At 44.0% G+C, this 12,556-nt stretch overlaps 1 protein-coding gene across 1 annotated transcript in view; it reads left to right on the forward strand.

Moving 5' to 3' along the window:
* si:dkey-22o22.2 (neural-cadherin) overlaps positions 1 to 12,556 on the forward strand; it is a 209,558-nt gene that overhangs the window by 124,340 nt on the left and 72,662 nt on the right. Inside the window, exons 8-9 of the mRNA XM_052022628.1 lie at positions 2,525 to 2,697; positions 9,110 to 9,278. Coding sequence (XP_051878588.1) covers positions 2,525 to 2,697; positions 9,110 to 9,278 — 342 coding nt within the window. The remainder of the gene's footprint in view (positions 1 to 2,524; positions 2,698 to 9,109; positions 9,279 to 12,556) is intronic.

Below are 12,556 nucleotides of genomic sequence, written 5' to 3' on the forward strand. Positions count from 1 at the left end.
GTGGAGGGTTGTTTTTCAGAGTGGAGGTCTGTGACCAGTGGTGTGCTGCAGGGATCAGTGCTGGGTCCATTGTTGTTTGTCAACTATGTTAATGATTTGGAGGAGAATGTAGGTGGCGTGGTTAGTAAATTTGCAGATGAGTCCAGAATTGTTGGTATAGTGGACAATGTTGTCGAAGGTTACAACTGGGTCTAAATCAACTGGGAAAGTGGGCCAAGGAACGGCAGATGGAACTTAACTCAGACACGTGCGAAGTGATGTATTTTGGGAAGTTAAACTATAGCAGGACGTCCACAGTGAATGGCAGGACCCTGTGGCGTGTTGTTGAACAGACCGACATCGGGGTACAATTACATTGTTCCCTGAAAGTGACAACACAGTTGAACAGGATTGTGAAAAAGGCATCAGGTTTATTATCACTGACATATGTCATGAAATTTGTTGTTTTCCGGCAGCAGTACAGTGCAAGACATAAAGACATAAAAATTACTGTAAGTTACAAGTATAAATAGTGCAAAAGAGGAATAACGAGGTAGTGTTCATGGGTTCATGGACCGTTCAGAAATCTGATGTTGGAGGTGGAGAAGCTGTTGCTGAATTGTTGAGTGTGGGTCTTCAGGCTCCTGTACCTCCTCCCTGATGGTAGTAACGAGGAGAGGGCATGTCCTGGATGGTGAGTGTCCTTAGTAATGAATGCCGTCTTCTTGAGGCACTGCCTCTTGTGTTCTCCTGACTTCCCCTTTCACAACATAATAAACCTGATTCTGATTCAGAAAAGGCATATAGCACATTGGCCTTCGTTGGTCAGGGCAATGAGTACAGGAGTTGGGACAACATGTTGCAGCCGCATGAAACATTGATGAGACTGCACCTGGAGTGTTGTGTGCAGTTCTGGTCACCCGTGCTGCAGGAAGGATGTGATTAAGTTAGAGAGGGCACAGAAGAGATTCACGAGGATGTTGCTGGGATTGGAGGGCTGGGACTGTTTTGCCTGGAATGAAGGAGGCTGAGGGGTGACCTTATAGGGGTTTATAAAATGTTGAGGGGCATAGAAAGGGGGGGTGGTCAGAGTCTTTTCCCCAGGGTAGGAGGGTCTATAGAGGGCAGAGGTTTAAGGTGAGAAGGGAAAGCTTTAAAGGGGAGCAGAGGGGCAAGTTTTTCACACAGCGGGTGGTGGGTGTGTGGAACCAGCTACCAGAGGACAGGGTTGAGGTGGGTACAGTTACATTTAAAAGACATTTTGGCAGATATATAGATTGAAATGGTTTAGACGAAAATGGTTGTACCTTGGTTGGCATGGACGAGTTCGGCCGAACGGCCTGTTTCCTTGCTGTATAACTCTATGACAGATCTGTGTGACATGCTAGGCCATTTCAGAAGGCAATTAAGAGTCAACTAGATCAAAAAAGGACCAGACAGAGTAAGAAGAAGGGTTTTCCTTCACTGAAGTAGCTTTAGTGAACCGGATGGGTTTTTTAATACAATCTGGTACTTTCATCGTCACAATTGGTGATATCAGAGATAAAAGCCTTAAATCTGAACTGGTGGAATCTTGGCATATCTGGTGGGCAAGTGAAGACGTGGGCAGTAGTGTTTAGCCAAAATGAAGCTGATAGAAAGTGAAGAGTGGGGGTTAGGCAGGAAAGCATTGGCATAACCAGTTCTGCAGGTAATAAGATAAGATATCTTTATTAGTCACATGTACATCGAAACGCACAGTGAAATGTATCTTTTTGCGTAGAGTGTTCTGGGGGCAGCCCACAAATGTCGCCACGCTTCGGCACCAACATAGCATGCCCACTACTTCCTAACCCGGAGGAAACCCACACAGACAGGGGGAGAATGTACAAATTCCTTAGAGACAGCGGCTGGCGTTGAACCCGGGTCGGTGGCGCTGTAATAGCGTTACACTAACGGGTTTCTGGAGCAGATGGACTGAGGCAGGTGTGAGATAAGCATCATGTGATACAGTGGATATGGATCCAGAATTTCAGCAGAGCATTCTGAGTTTGCAACAATCTGGTACCTCTTGAAGGACAAATGAATGGGTCAGTTTTATGAGCACTGGATGTAAAGTTACCATCATGGTATTTGAATCCAGAAGTCCCAGATGCCAGCACAGCATTCACATACCCCACACAGTGATGAACTGGGTCCTCACTGACCCCACAAACTTCGGCATGTTCAATGTAGACTGCAAACCCCTTGTTACACCTGGGATCACAATCTGATGAATCTCAGGGCGCGTGATTTTTTAAACTGCATCAGCCTTCTTAATAATACATTAAAATATTAAAAATTTAAAACCCAAGCTCAACCCACCTCAAACACACACTTCCCTGACTCTCCTGGTGGCGGGGTGGGAAGTCGGGAGCCATCCTGCTCCCAGGAGATAAGGTTACTTGCTTTCTTTAATGAAGTCACGTGCTTCAGGTTTGGCCTCAATTTTAAATTTTAAATTGGTCGGGTTTCCAGCTAATCCAAACTAAAGATTAATCACTGTGATGATTTTAACCATTGACAGGTATTATAAAACTTCGGAGAAGCCCACCGCCAAAACTCCAGGGACCTCAGTATGTGCTGAACATCACGGCAACAGACGACAACGCCTCAGGAGGGCCCATGCCCCTCAGCAGCACCGCTCAAATTATCGTGGGAATCAATGATGTGAATAACAACAAGCCCGTGTTTACAGAGGTACAAGCTTCCCCCATAACTTAAACACACACTGGAGAACAGAAATAAACTAGGGTCATAGAGTCACAGAAATTAACCAAGGTGGGGGAATTGAAAAGAAAGAAAACGGTAGAAACTGAAAATCTGAATTTAAACAAAAACTGCTGGAAACACTCAGTAGTCCAGCTATGTTTACTCTGTTTCTCTCTGTACAGATACTGGCTGACTTACTCAGTACCTGAAGCATTATCTGTTTTTATAACCAATTAGGAGGAAAATTAAAGATTATCTGCAGTTTAATTAAGATGATTGGATTGTGATGAAATCCAATCGAGTGAGTCCGTTTTACATCTTGAAAAAGAAGTCTGCATTAAGGGAAAGATTTTGAACAGATTGTGCTGCCATTAAAAAAGTTGGTCTTATGATGCTGGTTTCCTATTGAAATAGATTTAATGATATAGATAAATACTAAATTTTTCAACAAGACACGAAACACAGAGTGACGATCTGGCCAAAGTTCATGCATGAGGTCACAAATGTTGTCATTCTTACCCCAGGGAATATAGCTAACTACCAAAAACTGGAGGATTCTTCTGAAAGTTTCCTTACTATACCCGTTTAGGGAATGTTGGATGTCGGGCCTGATTTTAACCTCGTATGCCCAACAAGAGTGAATGTGCTATGGTCAAAGTATCATTTTCATGGTGGTTACCTAATCCACTTGGACCCAGCACCATTTTAGTAGGCACCCTTTGAGGAATAAGCAACCTCCAAGCAGACAAGGGCCTTTTATGCGATGCAAATGTCGAAGCCTAATAACATCAGATTGAGTTATAGAATCATAGTCATGCAGCGTTAGACTATTGTTTATTGACTACAGCTCCACCTTCAATACTATCATTCCAAGCAAACTCATCACCAAACTTCTAGACCTGGGACTCAACACCTCCCTCTGCAACTGGATCCTTGACCTCCTGACCAACAGACCACAATCAATGAGGATAGGCAGCAATACCTCCGCCATGACTATTCTCAACATTGGTGCCCCACAAGGCTGCGTCCTCAGCCTCATACTTTACTCCCTGTACACTCGTGACTGCGTGGCCAGATTCTGCTCTAACATCATCTACAAGTTTGCAGATGATACCACCGTGGTGGGCTATATCTCAAATAACGATGAGTTGGAGTGCAGGAAGGAGATAGAGAGCTTAGTGACATGGTGTCATGACAACAACCTTTCCCTCAATGTCAGCAAAACAAAAGAGCTGGTCACTGACTTCAGGAAAGGGGACGGTGTACATGCATCTGTCTACATCAGTGGTGCTGATGTCGAGAGGGTTGAGAGCTTCAAGTTCCTGGGAGTGAACATCATCAATAGACTTTCCTGGTCCAACCATGTAGACGCCACAGCCAAGAAAGCTCACCAGCACCTCTACTTCCTCAGGAGGCTAAAGAAATTTGGCATGTACCCCTTGACGCTCATCAACTTTTATCGATGCACAATAGAAAGCATCCTGTCTGGATGCATCACGGCTTGGTATGGCAACTGCTCTGCCTGGGACCGCAAGAAACTGCAGAGAGTTGTGGACACAGCCCAGCACATCACGGAAACCATCCTCCCCTCCATGGACTCTGTCTATACTTCTCGCTGCCATGGTAAAGCAGCCAGAATAATCAAAGACCCCACCCACCCGGGACATTCTCTCTTCTCCCCCCTCCCATCAGGCAGAAGATACAAAAGCCTGAAAGCACATACCACCAGGCTCAAGGACAACTTCTATCTCACTGTTATAAGAATATTGAATGGTTCCCTAGTACAATAAGATGGACTCTTGACTTCACGATCTACCTCGTTATGACCTTGCACCTTATTTTCTACCTGCACTGCACTTTCTCTGTAACTGTGACACTTTACTCTGCATTCTTTATTGTTTTCCTCGTACTACCTCAATGCACTGTGTAATGAATTGGTCTGTACGATCAGTGTGCAAGAGAAGTTTTTCACTGTACCTCAGTACAAGTGACAATAATAAACCAATTCCAATTCAAAGCTGGGAGAGACAGTTCTCACCCTGTGACCAAACTCTATAGTTTAAAGAGTAGTGTTCAATATTAAATGTGTACACAAAATAAGTCAGAACAGGACAAAGACAGAAAATCACAAGATCACAAGACAAGGGAGCAGAAGTAGGCCATTCGGCCCATCGAGTCTGCTCCAAGGAAAGGGAAATAGAAATGAGAAATGGGGAATGGGGGAAGAAAAAAAAACCTATTCTAATCCCAATTACCAGCCTTATCCCCATATCCCTTGATATCCTGACTATTTAGATATCTATCTATCTCCTCCTTGAACGCCCCCACTGATCTGGACTCCACTGCTGTACGTGGCAAGGAGTTCCACAAATTCACCACCCTCTGGCTAAAGAAATTTTTCCTCATCTCTGTTTTGAAACTGTACCCTCTAATTCTAAGATTGTGCCCTCTGGTCCTGGACTCACCCACCAAGGGAAACAGCCTAGCCACATTTACTCTGTCCTTTCCTATCAATATTTTAAATGTCGCTATGAGGTCCCCTCTCATTCTTCTGTACTCCAGTGAGTACAGTCCAAGAGCCGACAAACGATCCTCATACTTAAGCCCTTTCATTCCTGGAATCATCCTCGTAAATCTCCTCTGAACCCTCTCCAACGTCAGCACATCCTTCCTAAGATGTGGGGCCCAAAACTGCGCACAATATTCCAAATGAGGCCTCACTAGTGCCCCGTAGAGCCTCATCAACACTTCCTTACTTTTATACACTATACCTCTCGAAATGAATGCCAACATAGCATTTGCTTTCTTTACCACCGATCCAACCTGGTGGTTAACCTTTAAGGTATCCTGCACAAGTACCCCCAAGTCCCTTTGTACTTCCGTGCTTTGGATTTTCTCTCCTCCTAGATAATCATCGGCCCGCTTATTTCTGCTTCCAAAGTGTACAACTGCACATTTCTCTACATTGAATCTCATCTGCCATTTCCTTGCCCATTCTCCTAAACTGTCTAGGTCCCTCTGCAACCTTCCTATCTCTTCAATACTCCCTACTCCTCCCCCTATCTTGGTGTCATCCGCAAACTTAGCCACGAAACCATTTATTCCATCATCTAAATCGTTAATGTACAAGGTAAAAAGGAGCGGTCCCAACACCAACCACTGCGGCACACCACTAGTAACCGGTAACCAACCAGAACGAGCTCCTTTTATTTCCACTCTTTGCTTCCTGTCAACCAGCCAATGTTCCACCCATTCTGTTATCCTACCCGTAATTCCATGACCTTATTAATCAGTCTCTTGTGAGGCACCTTATCAAAGGCCTTTTGAAAGTCTAAATACACAACATCTACCGCCTCTCCCTTATCCACCTTACCTGTGATTTCTTCAAAAAACTCCAGTAGGTTGGTCAGGCAGGATCTTCCCTTCACAAAACCATGTTGGCTAGGACCTATCTTGCCTTGCGCCTCTAGGTATTCCATAACCCCATCTTTGAGGATAGATTCCAATAACTTTCCCACCACTGACATCAGACTAATAGGTCTGTAATTTCCTTTATGCTGCCTCCCACCTTTCTTATACAACGGAACTACATTTGCGACCCTCCAGTCCTCCGGAACCACGCTGGAATCTATCGATTTCTGGAAAATTATCGCCAATGCCTCCACTATCTCTAAAGCCATCTCCTTCAGAACCCAGGGATGCACCTCATCCGGTCCGGGAGACTTATCAGTCTTTAGCCCACTTAGTTTTCCTAGCATCTTCTCCCTAGTAATCTTAACTGAACTCAATTCCATTTCGTAAGACTCCTGACTAACCAGCACATTGCTGATGTCCTCCACGGTGAAGACCGATGCAAAATATTCATTCAATTCCTCTGCCATCTCTCTATCATCCATTATAATAGCTCCTGCACCATTATCAATTGGTGCTATATCAACCCGTGTCTCTCTTTTACTCCTTATGTATTTAAAAAAACTCTTAGTATCCTTTCGAATGTTATCCGCCAACTTCCTTTCATAATTCATCTTTTCTTTCCTAATGACCTTCTTAGTTTCTCTCTGCAGGTTTTTAAAAGCTTCCCAGTCTTCTGTTTTCCCACTAATTTTTGCTTCTTTGTATGCCGCCCCTTTTGCTTTTATTTTAGCCTTCACCTCTCTCGTTATCCACATTTGTGCCTTTTTTCCATTCAAAACTTTTTTTCTTGGAATATATCTATCCTGCATTTTCCTTATTTCCTGTAGAAATTCCTTCCATTTCTCCTCTGCCGTCCCTGCAGCCAGCTTACTCTTCCAATCAATTTGGGCCAGCTCCTCTCTCATACCATTGTAATTTCCTTTGTTCCACTGAAATATCGATACACCAGTTATCAGCTTCTCCTTCTCAAACTTGAAACTGAACTCAGTCATATTGTGATTACTGGTTCCCAGTGGTTCCTTTACCTTTAGTTCCCTAATCACCTCCGGTTCATTACACAGCACCCAATCCAAAACAGCCGATCCCCTGGTGGGCTCTTCAACAAGTTGCTCTAGAAAAACGTCACTTAGCCATTCCGCAAACTCCCTCTCCTAAGTACTACCGCCATTCTGGATTTCCCAGTCCACCTTCATGTTAAAATCCCCCATAATTATCTTCACATTGTCACTCTGGCATGCTTTTTCTATCTCAAACTGCAACTTATCGTCCACTTGCTGACTGCTATTAGGGGGCCTATATATGACTGCTACCATTGTCCTTTTACCCTTGCTATTTCTTAGCTCCACCCACAAGGATTCCACCTCCTCTGACCCAATATCTTTCCTTTCTATCGATTTTATATCGCTACTAACCATCATGGCCACACCTCCCCCTCTGCCTACCCGCCTATCCTTCCTATACACTGTGTACCCCTGGAGATTCAGTTCCCAATCACATCCATCATAAAGCCATGACTCGGTGATTGCCACAATGTCGTATTTATTAACCTGTAGTTGTGCCACTAGCTCATCTACTTTATTCCTAATGCTACGTGCATTTAAATATAGTACGTTTAGTCCGGTATCTGCTATTGATTTTGTTGTACTTCTATTGTTCAGCAGATTATCCTGGCTTTCCACCTGTCTATCCTTCTTACCATCTTCACTACATACTACCTTAGACATGTTCCTATATACCTCATCCCCTATCCTAACATTCTGTATCCTAACATCCTGACTTGTTGTACTTCTGTTATTCAGCAAATTATCCTGACCTCACCTGCCTGTCCTTCTTGCCATCCTCATTGGACTTGTTTCTATAAACTTCCTCCTTTACCTTAGCATCTTGTAACCTAACATCCTGGTTTCCATCCCCCTGCCAGATCAGTTTAAACCCTCCCCTACAACTAAATTAAACATTCCCGCCAAGATATTGGAACCTTTGGAGTTTAGGTGCAACCCATCCTTAGCGAATAGGTCATGCCTCCCCCAAAAAAGGTCCCAATTATCCAAAAATCTGAAGCCCTGCCCCCTGCACCAGTCACTCAGCCACGCATTCACCTGCCAGAGCTTTCTATTCTTCCTATCATTGACACGTGGCACAGGTAGTAATCCTGAGATTACTACCCTTGAGGTCCTACTTCTCAACCTTCTCCCCAATGCCTTGTATTCCTCCTTCAGGACCTCTTCTCTTTTTCTACCTATGTCATTGGTACCTACATGTACCAAGACTTCTGGCTGCTCACCCTCTCCCCTCAGAATATTCTGGACCCGGTCCGTGATATCCCGTACCCTGGCACCAGGGAGGCTGGATATACTCAGCAGGTCAAGCCACCTTCTGACATCAGAACAGGTCTTCGACTTGAAACATTGACTCTGTTTCTCTTCCCTCAGATGTGGCCTGACCTGCCGAGTGTTTCTGGTGTTTTCTGTTTTTCAGATTTCCAACCCCTGCAGTTTTCACAACAGGAGCTCAGCAAAAGGGTACAAAAATAACATACTTAATAAGCCAAGAATATGTGTTAGAGTATAAAATGAAATGCATCACTGGTGCTTGCAGGGTTGTGTTCAGTTGCAGCCTGATCCCATACTGAAGGCTGCCCCTTAAAACAAACGATAGCCCCACAGTTACTGCTCATTGCGACTGATGATCCAAGGAGACCAGCTCACCAAAAGGTGACTGAAGCAGCCTTTAAAAGCTCTTTAGTTATCTTCCAAAGGAATGAGACCAAAGTATTACAATTTAAATCGACTCAGTTTAAGCGAACCATTTCTTTAAATTGATGCCTTTAATTGTACTACTGAACCACAGCTGCTCAGTCTTATATTTCCCTTTGTAACAGGTGCTCTGCAGGTCAAACAGGTACAGAAAAACATAAGTGATACTGTAGTGTTTTAGGTTTCATTAACACTGTTGATAGAAGTTATTTGTCTGATCTTTATATTAGTGTTTAAAATACAATGAAGATGCCTGTGTCTTGGAAAACCAGCCCCCTGGAACATTTGTACTACAAGTCAAGGCCCATGATGCTGATCTTGGAGTGAACGGACAGGTGAAATACGGACTCATGATTCGAGACGGAGTGACTCCAGGTTTCCGGATTAATCCCGACACTGGTGAGTAGAGTGTTCAGTAACTTTGCAATAAAAAACAAATGACACACTGAACAGAAACTAAATATTCAAGGTACAAAAGATTTTTTCATTCAGTTACTACTATAGGTAAGTACTGTTATAAGAATCAAGAGCAAATTATTAATACGAATTTGTTCTTAAACATTTGTCTTTTTAAAAAGTTGGTGCTGCTGAACGTGAGACATTTGGAAAGCTCATTAACAAATTTTGTGAAATGCGTTTATAACATGTTTACTCTGGCTGAGTAAAAGGCTCTAGTGATTCTTGGAATTTGGGTTTTCCATTTAATTTGTTATTACTGTGCAGGACGGATATGGTTCTGGTTGTTCAAATACCGATGTACTCCATTTCAGTTTGTGCAGGTATTAATGCGATAAATCTGGAATCCTTCTTTGAGTACAAATCATTGACTTTACATTTTGTAGTTAGTAACTTTGTTAAGTCATGTGATCTGGCAGAGAAGTTATGATAACCAGGCAAGCAAAGAGGAGCATATGCTTTTCATCTCAGGATTGCTCAAACTATACTTTTGGTCACACTTGATATGATAGGCACTAAAAGAAATGTGAAGCGCAACAATCTCCTGCAGTGGCCCAATTTAGCCGCTTATACAAGGAAGAATTACTGCATCATGGTTTCTGCCTTAGGGTGGGTCAATAGGCCGGAGTCATGGATCCAGAATCATTGGCAAAAATTCTGCAGGGGAGGAGAGAACATTTTTCATGCCGAGTTGCTGGGTTGTGGAACAGTCTTCTTAAGAAGGTGTGAGATGGAAGCTGATTCCAGAGATTCCAGAGGGATTTGGTGAGGTATTTAAGGATGAGGAACTTACATTCATAAAAATGGGGCTATGTATGATTGCCCTCACAAAGAGTCAGCATGGGTATGATGGACCAAAATGCTTATTATGTGCTGTCAGGTTTTTATGGTTCAATACTGAAAATGTAATGAAAATGTAAAGAGAGTATATTTTGACCGTAAATAAATGAAGGATAAAAGGATAGATTTCCTTTGTGATTACTGTGGAGTCGGATGACCAGTTTTGTTCCATAAGTTTATCACAGCATGGAACAGGCCCTTCGGCCCAACTCTTCATGCTGACTGTGTTGCCCAGCGAGCTCATCCCATCTGCCTGTGTTTGGCCCATAGCTCTCTAAACCTCTCCTATCCACAGACTTATCTAGATGGCTTTTAAATGTTGCTAATGTGCCAGCCTCAACCACTATTTCTGGCAGCTCATTCCACATACGCACCACCCTCTGTGTGAAGGAGCTGCCCCTGATGTCCCTTTTAAACGTCTCGCCTCTGATCTTAAACCTATGCCCTCTTGTTTTTAGCTCCCCCTCCCTGGGAAAAAGACTGTGTGCTTTCACCCTGTCTATGCCCCTCATGATCTTATACACCTCTATCAGGTCACCCCTCAATCTCCTACGTTCCAGGGAATAAAGTCCTAGTCTACACAACCTCTCCTTGTAACTCGGGCCCCCAAGTCCAGGCAACATCCTGGTAAATCTTTTCTGCACTCTTTCTAGTTTAATAACATGTTTCCTATAACAGGGCAACCAAAACTGTGCACAATACTCCAGGTCTGGCCTCACCAACATCTTATATAACTGCAACATAACTTCCCAGCTCCTATACTCAGTCCCCTGACTGATGAAGGCCAGTGTGCCAAACACCTCCACCACCCTGTCTACTTGTAACACTGCTTTCAGTGAATAATGCACTTGCATTCCTAGGTCCCTCTGTTCCATAACACTCCCCAGGGCCCTACCATTCACTGTACAAGTCCTACCCTGGTGTGATCTCCCAAAATGCAATACCTCACATTTATCTGGATTGAAAGCCATTTGCCAATCCTCAGCCCACATACCCAGCTGATCAAGATCCCCCTGTAATTTTTCATAACCTTCTACACTATCCACAACACCACCTATTTTAGTGTCATCCACAGACTTACCAACCATGCCTTGTATATTCACATCCAAATTGTTTATATAAAGTACAAACAACAAAGGTCCCAGCACCGACCCCTGTGGCACACCACTAGACACTGGCCTCCAGTCTGAGAAACAACCTACAACCATCACCCTCTGCTTCCTACCACTGAACCAATTATGAATCCAATCCACTATCTCCCCCTGGATCCCCTGTGTTCTAATCTTCCAGACCAGCCTGCCATGAGGGACCTTGTCAAAGGCCTTGCTGAAGACCGTATAAGACAACATCCACTGCCCTACCCTCATCTACCCTCTTGGTTACCTTGAAGAACGGCAAGATATTTGTCTGACCTGACTTCCCACACACAAAGCCACGCTGACTGTCCCGAATCAGACCCTGTCTCTGCAAATGTTGGTAGATCCTGTCCCTCAGAATCCCCTCCATCAACTTACCAACCACCAATGTCAGATTCACTGACCTGTAGTTTCCCAGCTTGTTTTTCTACCCTTTTTAAACAACGATACCACACAGGCCACTCTCCAGTCCTCCAACCTTCACCTGTGGCCAAAGATGAAGCAAAAATCTCGGCAAGGGCCTCCGCAATTTCTTCTCTCGCTTCCCACAGGGTCTGAGAATGCACCAGGTCAGGCCCTGGGGACTTATCCACCTTAATGCACTTTAAGGCCTCCAATACCTCCTCCCTGCTAATTCATATGTGGTCCAAGACATCACCACCCATTTCCCCCATTTCCTCAGCTTCCATCATTTTCTCCACAATAAAAACTGAAGAGAAATATTCATTAAAAATCTCTCCCATTTCCTTTGGTTCCACACACAGACAGCCATGCTGATCTTTAAGGGGACCTATTCTCCCTTTTACTTAATATACCTCTAGAATCTCTTGGGATTTTGCCTCACCTTACCTGCCAGATCCTTCTCATATCCTCTTTTTGCCCTCCTAACTTCTCTCGTAAGTGCACTCCTACACTTCTTGAGTCATCTAGAGATTCACTAGTTCCCAATTGCTTATGCGCAGTGTATGCCTCCCTCTTTTTCTTAACCAGAGCCTCAATATCTCTCGTCAACCAGGGTTCCCGAAACCTGCCAGCCTTGCCCTTCACCCTGATGGGAACATGCAGGCCCTGAATTCAGGACACCACACTTTTAAACACCTCCCACTTGGCAGACGCTCCTTTCCCTGCAAACAATTTCGCCCAATCAACTTCTGCAAGATCCTGCCTAATTGCTCTAAATTTTGCTCTTCCCCAGTTCCGAACCTTGACCTTAACCTGTAAACAGGTCATATCCTCCTCCATAAC

Source organism: Pristis pectinata, chromosome 9, assembly GCF_009764475.1.
Source record: "Pristis pectinata isolate sPriPec2 chromosome 9, sPriPec2.1.pri, whole genome shotgun sequence".
In the NCBI taxonomy this organism is placed as follows: Eukaryota; Metazoa; Chordata; class Chondrichthyes; order Rhinopristiformes; family Pristidae; genus Pristis; species Pristis pectinata.